This window comes from Choristoneura fumiferana, chromosome Z (genome assembly GCF_025370935.1).
Source record: "Choristoneura fumiferana chromosome Z, NRCan_CFum_1, whole genome shotgun sequence".
In the NCBI taxonomy this organism is placed as follows: domain Eukaryota; kingdom Metazoa; phylum Arthropoda; class Insecta; order Lepidoptera; family Tortricidae; genus Choristoneura; species Choristoneura fumiferana.
In genome coordinates this window covers 31,505,596-31,520,962 of record NC_133472.1, presented here as the reverse complement: position 1 = coordinate 31,520,962, position 15,367 = coordinate 31,505,596, and the positions used below count along the sequence as shown (strand labels likewise).

Below are 15,367 nucleotides of genomic sequence, written 5' to 3'. Positions count from 1 at the left end.
AATAATTGAAGTAAATATTCTTTTAGCGCGTCGGAAGAATCTGGCCGAATGACCATTCGAATTCTAAACTAAACACAGTTCTTAGCATCATCTATGCTAGACGACTTGAAAAATTCGAATTTCGTATCGTATCGCTCACGCTATAAGGGGATTACAAACTTGAGTCATTAAAAGCCCCCCGCCTTCGGCGTCAGGCTTCTAACTAGGCTCTCGTTAGTTATCCCCTTCTTACGCACCTTAATGCACAATGTACTATTGTTTATGTATTTTTAAGTTACCTGTTGGTGATGGTGCTGGTGCATATTGGGGTGGGGCGGTGCGTGCGGCGCGCGGAGCAGCGGCGGCGGGTGGTAGGGCGGCGGCGGCGTCCGGCGCGGCCCGCCCTGCAACAATCCAACCATATCTTGCTTCTGCTTTTGACATAATTATATCACGTACGTAACGTAAATTACTTTGCTCAAGTGTTCAAGTTCTTCGAGATTTCTGTACTTCAGTTGGCCAATAAGAAATGGAAAATAAGGATTCTGTCCTTATAGGAATACTAGGTTGTCTGTCCGTCCGGCCGTCTATGAATGCGTGGAGGTTTCAAGTTGAATGTTATATCAAATACATACGAGTACTTAAGTCTGTTACCCTTTGGAGCAGTGAAAATAATTAAGTTTCTAGGTCAACACAATGAAAAGATACAATAATTAGAAAGGTGTTACACTTGAAATTTGGTATGGAGGTAGCTCTTATAGTTTGTACAAATAATAAGAAAAGTTTGAAAATCTAAGTTTATTATGACTGTCTTTCTATGTCAGTAACCATCTAAAATGACCACACCGCGTACACATTTCACTTAGGAGAAGGGCTCTGTTAACACAGGATATTCATAGATCTTTAAATTTGTACGGAACCCTCGGTGTACGAGTCCATCTCGCTCGCTCTTTTAAAGTGGAGGTATCTCTACCTACTTGTAAGATTACATTGCTAAATTTACTGATAGATACAAATATTTCAATAATTACCACGTAATTTGCCTATAGATGTGATAGTGATGATAAAAAAATGCGACAAGTCAGACACCCTGTACTTTACAAGCATAATGAATTGCACAGCAGGAGGTCAAAAAACAATCGCTAAGCAAAGGATGGTACCATCAACTGCTGCACGGCAAACATTCGCTAAGCGCGTTACTTCGTAAACTGGGTTACCTGTATAGAGTTTCCCGGACTGCCCTGGTCGGAGCCGGGGGGAGTCAGCGGGGACATGTAGACCAGCCGCGACTGCGGGTACTTGGCGAAGGAGCTGGAGGGGTGCTGCGGCGGCTGCGGCTGCGGCGGCGGCTGCGGGTGCGCGTACGTGGGCGCCACGCACATCCTTTCCGTCTTGATCTCGAGAGGACTGAGAAGCGGCGTAGCGCACTCCTCCAGCAGCGGATCGTCCGCCTCGAGTTTGACGTGGGTCGCTCCGAGGGGAGCGAGCATGTTTGCATTTTCAGGATCGATGTTCCTGATGGAGGAAGCGATGTCCTCCCAGAGAGCAGGGCGCAGGAACGCATCGTCGCGAGAGGAAGTGCCGCCATCGAAAAGGTCCATGTGGCCGGGCGCTAGCGAGGCACCCTCCTGCTTGCAAAGCAGCGACTCTAGCTCAGATGTCTGAAATTTAAGAGAAAGTATTATGATACCTATATTTCGTTAGCCCTAGTTTTTGAGGAAAGCAATTGCTATGGGGTAGCATTCTTTTCTGTATCCTACTTGAAAATGTGCAGCTACTTGTTTTTCGTAGAAGGCTTATAAAACTTTTAAGTAACTATAAAGTATTGTCAAGTATTATCAATAAATATATACCTTTAACTATATAAATCCTTGTCCCTGATCACTCGACAAATCCCGTGAGGCAGCGAATTTCAATGAACACCACTGAGACAGAATCTTAATAATGCAATGATTATCAGAAATCACATCCACTAATTGATTTGAACTCTACCATTTGGTTATAAGTGTTACTATTGTATGTGTTTTGTTCGATCCTCTCGGTGTCTAAGGATGATTATGAGGAATGTTTGTGAGACGGAGATTAGATGAATCAAAGGCTCGGTCAACAAGTTGTATAGGCAATTATGGCGTCAAATTATTTATAATGGTATTTATGTTTAATTTAATCTTACATTATTTACCTACCTAAATCTACACGCACCGGAATAGAGAGCGGGAGTTAGTCAAAACATAGTAAGTTTAAAATATAAAAGTATCTTTTTAGGGTTCCGTAGTCAACTAGGAACCCTTATAGTTCCGCCATGTCTGTCCGTCTGTCTGTCCGCGGGTAAGCTCAGAGACAGTTACTACTAGAAAGCTGTGATTTGACATGAATACATATCATTCACGCCGACAAAATGGTATAAGGAAAAATAGTAAAAAAAAAAATTTTTAGGGCATCTCCATAGACGTAAAGTGGGGGTGATTTTTTTTCTCGACTAACCCTAAATTGTGGGATATCGTTGGATAACTATTTTAAAACCATTGCGGAGTTGTTAAGACAATTTTTCTATTTAGTGATCTGTTTGCGAAATATTCAACTTTAAAGTGCAAATTTTCATTGAAATCGAGCGTCCCCCCCGCTCTAAAATGTAAACTGTTGGGTGGAAAAATTGGAAAAAATTCAGAATCGTAGAAAATATATCAAATTTACTAGGAAAATTATAGCGGCTAAGATTGCTTGGGAATTATTAGTAGTTTAAGAGTAAATAATAGCATAAGGTATAAAATATACCTAAACTTGGAAGATTCAGTACTCAATACGAAGTCCTTAGAAAAATATTATTTGATTTTTTCGTAATGGCTACGGAACCCTATCCTGGGAGTGTAAGACACGCTCTTGGCTGGTTTGTTTCGCTTACGTCGTTAGTTGGATCGTATTGAAAATATCGCCGGGTGACAAGCAAAAGTCGTATCTAGTTCGTAATCTCATACTAAGTAACGAGCTTTGTTGTAAGCTTGTAAGTAGGTATTTGGTACTTATTGACTTTGCTTGTCACCCGATGTTATATAGATTTTTAGTTTTTTCGTATTGTTTCTATTTGACCTGTGGGTGGACAACAAGACTCCAATTTCCTTAATACGTTGGCATTTTTTTTCAATTTCCAACAATTTCTCCTTGTAGAGTACGCGGCAGATTTGCTCCGAGCCCGGCATCACATTAGCATACAATGGCGCCCACGCTGCGCAGGTGATGGCGCGGGCGCATGCTTACGAGGTGCATGGTAAAAACTACCGCCATTGAAACATATTACTGCCTTTCGAATCAGTCTGGGCACGTTTCCTTCTGGTGGTAAAGCTTTCAAAGTTTGTAAGTATTTTATGAATAGTTGTAGCTTGTCCGACCCGTCAATAAAAGCTTGCTTGTCATCACGTCATCACGTAAACGGTTCATTTCGTTTTTGCCAAGGGTTCTTTTTTGAGCACCAGAAAGCAGTACTCCTTGTTCATATAAAATTACCAATCTAAAGCAGCGTATCCATCAATATGCGAGGAGGGATGTGTTTTTCATTAACCAATAGAAACGCTTCATTTATACATCCTAGCACAGCACATCTCTGGTGGAAACAGTGGAGCGGAGCGAGGCGAGGTAAATGAAGCGTATCTATTGGTTAAAGAAAAACATATTCCTCGCAACACATCGAGCGAGCAAACGCTGCCCGCATCTTTGGTACCAGTACCAGCCGCAGGGTCCATTTTTACAAGCTTTTACTTAGTTTCACCAGTTTCTTTATTTATTTGTTTGTTTGGGTCAAATCTTGGAAGTTAAATTTGGCCCACTTCCAGTAGTCCGATCGACTTGAAATTTGGCATACTTGTGTAAATTTGGTGACAAAACAATTTATAATCTGGTATTGACAGCTTGATGGTCCTGCCAGGATCGTCTCCGCAGGAGGGAACTCCTCAATGGTTCATAGTACCGACTTGAAATTTGGTACGAATATGTATAGTTTAGATGACAATGCAAGTACAGTCAGCAAAAAAAGATTGTATTAAAAATGAAATTTTTATCAAAAATATTAGATTTATTATTATTATAGTTTTAGTTCATTTAATTTTAATGTAGTTTTAGGTTATTTATTTTATTCTGTTCTTTTATATTAGTCTATCAATAAAATATTGATTAAATTACTAAATTACCAATCTGATTTAACAAAAGTCTTATGCCTCTACCTGTATGGCAAAGGGATGATGTCAGATAAAAATAAAGGAGTAAACGTAAACTTGAAGAGCGTGTCTGATTATGAATAAGAGGTCGCGAATTCTTTCATAAATAAAATTAAAATAAAGTAAGTATAGAAATTCTAAATCGCGTCAACTGTCTCGAGATGTCTCGTTCAGTAAGTAAAATTAATTATGTAAGTAAATTATCCACTTTCAACCATAGCATATTAAATAAATGTTACTAAGAAACCTGTAGCGACGAATTATTTTTGTAAATAAAGCATTAAATGTTATATAGTTCAGTTTTGTTGAATTGTTTCCGCTGTTGAAACCGGGAGTTGATTAAAGTCGGACATGCGCAGTTAAGTAAATGTCTCTCTTGTGCAGCCTAGCTTTATTTTGTAAATAATTTACATGTTAATAAAATGGTGTAAATAGTGTATGTGCGACTTTTAACTATGCGACGAATGATACTCATAAACTGAAGCATAGTTATTTAAGTACCTAATAAATAAAGACTTGACATTGCATAGGTACATTAGATAAGATTTAGTAGGTACCTATGTTATACATATAACATGTAAATAAATAAAAGCACGTATAGATAAATCATTCAGTTCCATGTTTAATCTATATTTACTTTTCTATTGTTTATCTTAAGTAAGTGGGAGGGGCCGTACGCAACCATTTAACTTATCGAAAAATGTGTCGGCTAATATGCCTTTTAGAAGGCGGTCGCAGTTGTACCTAAACTGTACTATTTAGTGTAGTTTTGCTTGTGACTTTCAAAACGTCCAACATAGCTCTTTTATCTTAAAAGCTCTGCCGACCAAAGGCTTTATAGGTCACAAGCAGCGGTTATTATGAGATAAGGTAGCGATTCAGTCAATTACCACAACATAGCGTCGATGTCACAGACAATGATACCGAGAGCAATGAACAAAGCAAGCGCAGTGAGCCCTTCATGAAATCGTTTCGCCATTTTAATATGCTCTGCTCGATACACCGAGTGGAAACTGTGGAACAGTGTGCTGTGTCGCAAGAGCGCCGGACCGCGCGAATTCCTTCCATGACCTTTGCGGATCGAACGATTGCGCAAGTGACTCCTCCAGCGCGGCTAGACGAGCTTAAGCAACTAGCGCACAGATTAAAGCGTGCCGTAGATCGTTCATACTACAGAGTACTACCTAGTAAGTACTTAGTACCTTACCAGCCTCACTACGCCTTACAACTTAATAATTACGCCCTTCAAACTAGTGTGCTGTGAAATTTAAATTAATGTACTCGTATGTCATCTCTTGAACCTGCTTGAGGTCGTCAAATACATGGGAAGTTAGCAGTAAAGAAACAACTGATAATGCGAATGAGTGAATGTAAAGGTTGCTTTATCCATAAGTGGGTTGGCACCAGCGTTGCCAGATTTATTTTTTTGGTAGTCGGGATTTTGAAACTTTTTGAGTGAAAAAAGCGGGACTTTTTCGTCGAAAGCGGGAAAATCGTAATCGTGCGTTTTACGAAATATAAATTTATAAACAAATGGGAATGAGAAAAGAGCGAGTGCCACCCGGCCGCGCTTCAACACGCTGCAAGAACAGTCAAGCGAGTTATCCCGGGGCGAGTTATTATAGCGGGACTGAGCCTGTCCCGCGCGGGACATTTAATTTACATTTTAAAATCGGGACGTCTGGCAACGCTGTTTGGTTGGCACAGTCGGTTTGGCAGTATTTGTTCATCAACAAAGCCGACCCGAAGTAATTACTGGACTAGTCCGGCCTAATGCATAATATAATGTGCGGCAAAGCCAAGCGACTTTTCTTTCGAACATTGATGTAATTATCTATATTCGATTTTACCGCAGGACCGTGCTGATTTATGCTGGCCCGTTTATGTGTTTAGCAACCGTAAGAGGGTTATTTTGATAACACTAATGTAAAAAGCAAATACCTACAGACATACTCCCCTTAAAGTAAAAAAACATAACCCTCCTTCGGGCAGTCGGGTAAAAAATATCCTTTTCGGTGTTGACTTTGAAACCCGATTAATTTCCAAAAGCTAAATTTTTTGCTACAATGTAGTTTATGGTCCTACTGCACCCGAAAGTGCGTTGGACAATCGGTCACCTGTTTACCGACAGTCAAGCAGCATCGGGCGCTGCCCAAGTACTTGTGCCGCGAGCGACCTGTATTACGGCCCGGCCACGACTGCGCGCGATCGATGGCGCGGCGAATGTTTTCTCTATGCCTCACGCTACCGAAACGCTCGACGTACCTTAGTTACCTGGCAGTAGGTACCATCAGCCAAATAAGTGGTCTACCAATTTTTAAACAAGTTCCTATCAAATGAATATGTCGCTAAAGTCGAACTTTCAAGTTGACAGACACGTCTATTGGCATTATTGTTTTATGACATGCAAACGATTATCAACTTTAAGGTGGTAGACCACATATTTGGCTGATGGTACGTACACGCAATGAACAAATTTCTTTGTTGTTCAGCTCGCCACGCGTCGATCGCGCATGGTCGCGGCCGGGCCGTTGGGCGTTTCATTCGCTTCAGTTCGAGTCATTCACGAGCCAGCTAAATCAGTCGATTCGTCCAACAGCCATTGTGAAATTTAGAACCTCCCGCAGATTCGTACCTGCGAGCAAGAAAGACGGACTTGCACTCACAGATTTTATCATAAATTTAAAGTAGGTAAGTTATTACCACTCTCAGCAAAGGTAACTCGGTTACTGGTTGTTGCTGTATTTTATTTTGATTAGGTAGTGAATGAAGCAAGTGCGATATTCAATCTTAAGTATTGCAACTTCGTTTAGGAGATGTAGATAAATAGTGAACATTTGAAATGTTGCGCAGTAAGTAGTTAGTAATAAATCAAGATCCTACTTAATGTTTTTCTGGTTCGGTAATGTTGTTGACGCTGCTAGGGCACTAGAGTATTGTTAAAGCTTATCACTATTTTATACTAGTCCTAATATTGGAAAAGTATAATTTTTCCTCTGGAAGTATAATTGTTCATCTGCTTCAACCGGTCCAAGCTAGTGGGCACGCAGGCGATTAGTGAGTAGGTATGCGCTCTTTCAAGATACATTACAGTTCATTAAATAGTCATCTCGGCCTATACACAAAACACAATAAATAGTCTTAGATTTTGACAAAGATAATTTTTAAGTTCCACATATTTGCCACTTTTTCGTTAAAGTGGCAAATAGGTAGGTATTTAGAAAATTGTAGCACTGATTGTGACTTTTGTGGTCATTTTATACCTTGCCGTTCAAAGGCTGTCCTTATAAGCTAATTCTTACCAATAGGATGATATAAGTTTATAAAATAAACAATTTATCGGTTCAAACTCTGTTCAATTAAGTACATTTATCATTCCCAATAAGGCATCAAGTGTCAGCACTCCCTGCATTCAACAGTGCAAATAAAATTTCAAGGGTGTCCGAGAATAAGAGATTATGTCGTGAAATCTATCAAAAATTGATTTAATGTGACGTTATTGTATTAGACCGACGCAATAAGGTAATCGCTTGTTATATCGAGGGCGCGTCGCTTAAGGCTAGAATAAAAGTTATGATTGGTGGTTGCCCAGATAATGAGCTCGCCGCATTTATCAATTAGCGTATCGTTACTTGAGGTCATCGAAGCCTTGTCTTGCGATCAGCCAATAGGGAGTTTCCTTTCGTGACTATTTTACCTAATAGGTTTATTTTTATTTAATATAGAAAAAAAGACATTTTCTGCAACTTGCTCGGAAATGTTCTCATTAAAGTTGGAAAAATCGACCGGGAAGTCCATCGTTATATATGCGTTGATGCGATAATAAATTAAAAAAAAGTGGCATTACTTCCCGGACATGCCCGGGAAGTGTTTATATTATTGTGCAGATTTTTTGCTTTTAATTTAATCCATGACCAAAAATTCACCAAACAGCCAGCCAATTTTCCAATAGCCACGAACAAAAACCGAGATTAAAATAAAACTTTGTTTTCTGCGTTTACCTAATAATGCCAATAATGATTGTGTCCAAATCATAATAAGGTATAGTAAGACTTAATTATCTTCTCGGACTGTTAAATATTTTGTAACAAATAAATGTTTTTTTAATGTTATGCGTTTAGGAATTGCCGCTTTGACTAAAAGTAAAAATGTATAAGATTTATATTTACTAATCCTATGTTTTCTTTTAATTTATTTTGATTACTAAATTGTACTCGTATGTGGAACCAAATATAGGTAGGTACGATTCGGACCCAAATCTTTAATATCGAAATTGAGGCGAAATTATCGAAATCGAAATTAATCATATTGTGTCGAATAAATATAATGATTTCGTTTTATTTCCTCGCATATTTTGAGAAAGGCAGTATACAGGCCTCGACAGGAATATCATTTCGTGGATTCATATCTATTGAAATTGAAATTGAAAATGAATTTTCCCCTCTGCAGTAATATACTATAATATCCTCCCTTTATTTATAAACGGTACATATAAATCATAAAACTAAATTATGTTTTGCTTGTTTTTGGCAAAGGTCGAATTGATAGATAAAGACAAACGAATGTTGAAATATCGGAAGCCTAACAAGATGTTTAAGAACATAAAAATTATGAAATTCATATTAACTTACTTTACTTATCAGATTTGCATGAAAATGCACAAAGCAAGTTATGATATTACCTATTAAATTAGACAGATGTATACCCGCCAACCTTTTATTATTATTGATTAGTTAGCCATTTTTATAATTCAGTAATTAATGACGATCACGTTTAAAAGTTTCAGTACTTTTTTTGTAGTATAGGTAGGTGTCATGTATCAAGGGATCTTCACAATATTTACCTATCATTAGTTGTAATTTATTAAACACTGAGGTTATTGCGGGAGACCTCACCTACTGAATTTAATTTAAGCTGAACCTAGTGCCAAAAGGCCACCACCCTCGGTATAAAATGCTCTCATCGTGTTATGGAAAACAGCCCGCTGCGTCGTATAGTTGCCCCAAGTTAACCCAAAGTGCGCCTTTCAAGCAACACATAATATGCACTATTTCGCCGTCCCGCGTCTTTCTGTAATGGTAAGTAGAGTTCCTATAATTATTGGCACTTTGCTTAAATTTGAAAATAATAATCCTCACTGGCAAACTACCGTGAATACAATAACTGGCATTGCATGCATGTACCCATGAATTCTATAGTACAGCCTAACGGGGTCACAGTTCATGTTTAAATACGTACCGCCGACCGCCCCGCGGGACTGTGTGCTAATTAGGTCTTAAGGGGAAGGCCTCGGTACATATATCAAATGTAAAATATATTTTTTAAGCGGTCACGATTATATTTTTATAGGGAGAACCAGAAAGAACCCGTGCCCCGAGATTAGACAGTTACAAGGGTGAAAACGTCGCGAATGTAATGAAATGACGTTTCCCTCTGTCATATTAGGCATCTAAGCCTCCGTTAATCGGAGATCTAAGCCGTACGCGTTGTTTGTGGGATAAAATTTCGCTCGAGTTGTTCAGAGTTTCTTTTCTTAAATGGTCTACGGGTACAGGGTGACCAGGAAGACCGTTTTCTTGCTAAGTAGTCACTTTATAGACTTTATTTCATGACATGCCACTATGGAACCTTTTCGAAGGAAAAGTAATTACCATTTTCCTTGTTAATTAATGCGATGTCACTATAACTTTTACTGTGAAATGGTTCTTATTACTATGACTTCGTTGTCGCTCTGTCCGTCTGCCAGTCAGGGTAAGCGTAGCGTGGGTTGCTGTAGGTATATTATTCGGATTCACGGCAATTGTGAAGCTACTACTAATTGCTATTTAGCTTGGCATTAGAGGTATTACATGCTCTTAATGATGATAACACTGGTACTTCTTTAGGGACCTAATTTATTAGGTACAAGTTTTAATTATTTTATTTATTTCACGGAAATTCATCGAATAGCTGGAAAAATATGCAAGTTAAAGTGGCAATGGGCGGGTTACATAGCTCGAAGAACAGATAACCGTTGGGAGAGAAAAGTCCTCGAGTGGGGACCACGAAACGGAAGACGAAGCGTTGGGAGGCCTCCCACCAGGTGGACTGACGACATCGTGAGAGTTGCGGGAAATCATTGCATCCAAGTGGCGAGTTGTCGTTCATTGTGGCGTTCTAAGGAGGGGGCCTTTGTTTAGCAGTGGACGTCTTCCGGCTGATGATGATGATGATGATTTATTTTCACTGGGCGTCCCAGGCATGTGTTTAATGAAATATCGCAAGTTAAATATGACTTTTTACTATAGTTTCAATTATACCGTAGGTGGTATTCCCTTGACTTGTCTAAATTTTTTTGACTTAATTTCTAGAATTAACTAACGTTATCACAATGTATTCGGATTGACCGTGATTAGAATAAATAAAATTATGCGATATGTATGTTAGACAAAATATAATTATGTCAGTCAATCATTATATGAAATAAGTTTATACAAAATGAAATTATGCTACATGTATGTTAGACAAAAAATAATTATGTCAGTCAAACGTTATACGCAATAAGCTTATACAAAATGAAATTATGGGACATGTTTGTTAGACAAAGTATAATTATGTCAGTCAAACATTATATGAAATGAGTTTATACAAAATGAAAATTAAAAATTAGGCAAAACAAAATGACTTTCACTAAAATTAAAATTAGGTAAAATGAAACATAAAGTTAAGTAATTAGTTTATCTAACATTAGGCAAACTGAAAATAGGCAAAAATTTGTTAGGCAAAACAGGGTACAACCACCGTAGGTAACGTGTGTTTATGTTTGAAAGGGCTTAAAGGGTGGTCAAAACAATAACTTGCATCTAAATCCTAAACGAACTTCGCCTTCACGACTACAGAGCTCGATTGAAAAAAATGAACTCTATTTACTGTCTGTTTTAACAGTAACTGCATTCTCCATTGAATTAAACAAATTTTTAAGCAAAAATGTAAATTACAATATAGTTTTCTTTTTCTGATGCAAAATTGAATAAAATCTCTTCATCTTGATTAAAAGGTCACTGTTGCCTTAAACAAACCCCCCACTAGACTTACATTTAAATAATACATCCTTGTTCGAAAAGAATTCAAATTAGCGATGCATCCCGTTACGGCATTGTTTTGAGCGCTCGGAGCCGACGATCTATTTCCATAATTCAGCCGCGAAGTTCAGACGCTGCGCCTACGCACGCTAGCACGAGCTTCAATAACCAATAGGTACGCGACATTAGGGCTGCTCACACTGAACTAATATTAACAACTTTAAATGGTTTCGTTTATGTTTTTTTCAGTCAAGTCAAGTCCTAACAATTCCTCGAAGAAGTATTTATTTTGTAATTGGGAAGTCATGGACACAATGGAATGTCTGAAATTATTTTTTTTTGAATGTAATTTAATATGAAATTCTAATTTCACAGAGTGAAATTAATTTGACTGCTAAGGAATGGAATTCGCTGCCGTCATCTGCAGGGCTACTACGAAACTCGAAACTCGAAGTTCGTGACGTGCGGTCCCTCTGACACTTATAATACTATTTAATACGAGAGCGAGAGGGACCGCACGACACGAACTTCGAGTTTCGTAGTAGCCCTGCTTGTTTTCCGAATAAATACAATCTAGGGCTCTTTCAGACTAGATTGAATAGGCTGTTACTGAACCAGTGAGTTATATACACCTTTGGCCTCACTCCTCAATTACCTACGGTAAATTTTATGTAAAAAACCTACCTGCATTTAGATAGAAATGTTTTTCCAGCTATTTATCAACGAGAGGCGCCTATCTGCTGTATTTTTTTTATTACTAGTCCTCTGGCTGTTCGCTTATCTATTCTAAAATTGAAATTAAGTTTATGTAAATGTTAATCATGTTAATATGTTCGTGTACTCTTTAGAATTTCTAATTGTATATTTCAGGACTTCAAAAACTAAATTGTGCTTGCTGGGCAGATGCTCGTATTAATCATCTGAAGGAAATGCAAACGGTGACACTTCTATTCCTCTTTTTAACCGACTTCACAAGGAGGTTTTCAATTCGGTTGTATTTTTTTTTGTTACCTCATAACTCCGTCATTTATGAACCAATTTGAAACAATTTTTTTTGCGTTCGTCTATGAATGTCTTCAATTAGGTCTAATAAGCCCCAAATCAGGATCTGATGATTGGATCTTAAGGAAATCGAGGAAACTCTTCAAATGTGTAGGGACACCTATAGTAAATTGGATATTTTTACTAGTAACTCGTGCATTTGCTCTTGAAAATCATCATTTGGTGAAGTGGAACTGATGATGAAGACCACAGTTGACCTTCGCAGTTACTATTCAATAACAAGTATTTCACGGGTTGAATTTAAAATACTTTGACACAGTTGCTAAGCAAATTATGCTCCTCTTAATACATATCGATACCTTGGGGCTCAAAGGGCGTAAAGCACAAAACAACATTTCAGCAGAAGCAAAACTCTGGAAAAATATATTAATAAAAATATAGTTCTTTTTTAACTGACTTTAAAAAAGGAGGAGTAATTAAATTAGTATTATAGAATCAACGTCTATTCAAACAGAGATATTGCTATTTGATGATCAGTGTTTTTAAGTTATTTTAAAGTTATTTTACTAATTTTTGGATTTAAATCAAAGTAAACATATATACGTTTACTTGTAATTATTGTAGATTTTAGTTTTTTTTTAGATTTTTGCATGTTCAGCAAATAAATTATCATATCATTTTATTTCATTTATTGAACATAAATGCGATGATAGTCAAAGAAACTCTTGCTGTGTTAAATTATTTATGTACAGATAGATATAGTGCGTAATGGTTTTCCATCATATTTTATCGAAAAAGTTCGTATATATAAAAAGGGAGACAAAATAAGATTGATGACGTGTCCCCTTAAGCCGCACATTTTATTACCAAATTTCATCGAAATCGTTGAAGCCGTTTCCGAGATTTCCGAAATATATAAATACATATATTTATTTATTTACTTATTTGTCAACAAAAATTACAGCATTACAGTTGAAACACCAATGCGCTGTAAAATTCAAATTATACAAAACACAAAATACAAAAAAACGTATACAAGAATTGCTCGTTTAAAGGTATTACTCGTAAAGGTATTAGATTATTAGATAGATAGAGAGAAAGAGACAGAGAACATCACAACACAATACGAGAGATAAATGTAAATGCGGCTTTAGATTCTCATCCATCTAATACTTACAAACCCGATACAGGAGATAGTTACGAGTACCTACTTTGTAGAAGCTAAACTAAATCTACAATAAAACGTAATACCTACAATGACTCCTTATTGAATACCACATGACCTTAACAAAAAATCTCGTTTTCGTTTGCTCTACTTCCAGCCTCTAGCTTCGATCGCGCAAACATACATAAGTAGGTACCTTGACAAGAACCTTTGCTTTTATCTACTCGTACAGGAGGTTTGTGAGGGTCGTTTTCAAACTTACGGCAACAATAACTAATAGCAATAACATTTTATAGGCAGTGAACACACATTGGCACCGCTGCTGTGGAGGATATGACAAACTCGGGGGGCGGCGCTGGGCGGGCGGCCGGTCGATAGTGGGCGCCGCCCACCGCGGCCAGTGGTGGGGAACCACGTGGAAGGTAACGATCACGATTTTAATTTGAAACCAACTGATTTTGTTATTGATAGGTAACTACTCAAAAGACCGCAGCAGAGGCGTCTCGAAGCTTTACGAAAATAGTTTTTCTTCCTTTCCATTGTATGAATGTCATTTTTAGGTACTGTATATACTTACATAAATTTTGAGTAGGAAAAAAATTAAAAACAGGCCACGCCTTCGGGTTTTTTCTGACCACGCGCAGTGTAGGAATTCGACAGTTTAGACGACCAGTACTACTTCACACGTACCTATTAGCTGTTTCCGTTAAAGTTAGAAAATTGTATTTCACATACTTGGAATTTTTATTTTTCGAATGTCAGACCAGGGAATAAAAGAGAACAAAATTCATCCACACTTTAAGTAAAAACGAGTGTACCCTCATATACTTAAAGAGAAGAAATCGTAATAATCTTATTTCACCGCTTTGTCGGCGTGATTATTTAAGCTTCCTTGTACTAAGAGGCTTATTGTCCTTGTAAAGCCCAACGTCCTAAATTTAGGACATCGCAAATGTCAACTTTTACGATTTATACTAATTGACACTAAGTTTCAAATTCTAATACTCGAAATTTGACGTGGGCCTCAGGAGGTCAAGTTAATCAATCAAAAATCATTAAAAGTATAACTTATGCCAATAAATCTCTTTGTAAATAGATCGCGTGCAAAGTCGTTGACATTACAGTTCATAAGTATTTCTGGTGTACTCGTATATCTGCGCTGTTCACACATCGTACGTGTGAATATACGAGTTTTAATTTATATGTAAGTATATAAAATTGCACACATAATACTAAATTTATTGTTCAAGTTTTTGAAAATTTTCATAACTACTATTATGATACCTAGGCTCTTATAGATAGTAGGTATACTATTCTAAAGCCAGTATATTTAGTAGCCCATATTGTATATTTTTTGAACTGAAATAGCTCTATTAGCAGTTTCACAGCTTTCATACAAAATGTAATGGACTAAAACAGAACTTATTCAGGTCAATAAACTAAAATAATAATCCATAGTTTACGAACAACTTGAATTTTACAAATAACTACCTTTCTATGATTTTGTAATGCAAATTAAATTTAACGATTTATTTACATAAAATAAAATAATACTGAAAATCACCTAGAAAATGGTCATCGGTAGACATTCTCCTCCTTAAGTTATACTCATTATTTGAGAGAAATTTGTTTCTGTCAAGAGAAGCCGAGAATCGACTTTCTTTAAAATTTTGAAGAAGATGCTGTGATAAGTGATGTTAAGGTGCATAAGGTGCAACTTGCACACAGCCTGTGTGCAAGTTTCGGCATGGTGTTTTATTTAAGAGTTCTATTATTTATAGTTCAATATTATGCACTTTAACATCACTTTAGGTTGTCCTTAAACAGTTTGTCACTCACAAGTTACAAATGTGACATCTCGGGAAAGACCCCTTGAGGAATCTGGGGCACGACTGTTATTTATTTTTATTTTATCTAGAACTTCTACTATATCCACTTTAGTAGAAGTGCGA

General features: G+C 37.3%; 1 protein-coding gene across 2 annotated transcripts in view; it reads right to left on the bottom strand.

Annotated features, from left to right (window-relative positions):
* Positions 1-15,367, bottom strand: part of LOC141434278 (uncharacterized) — a 145,657-nt gene that overhangs the window by 12,764 nt on the left and 117,526 nt on the right. For both annotated transcript variants that reach the window (XM_074096679.1, XM_074096685.1), the window contains exons 3-4: positions 1,197-1,640; positions 279-383 (exon numbers count right to left, since the gene is read on the bottom strand). In XM_074096679.1, the coding sequence (XP_073952780.1) occupies positions 279-383; positions 1,197-1,640 (549 nt within the window). The remainder of the gene's footprint in view (positions 1-278; positions 384-1,196; positions 1,641-15,367) is intronic.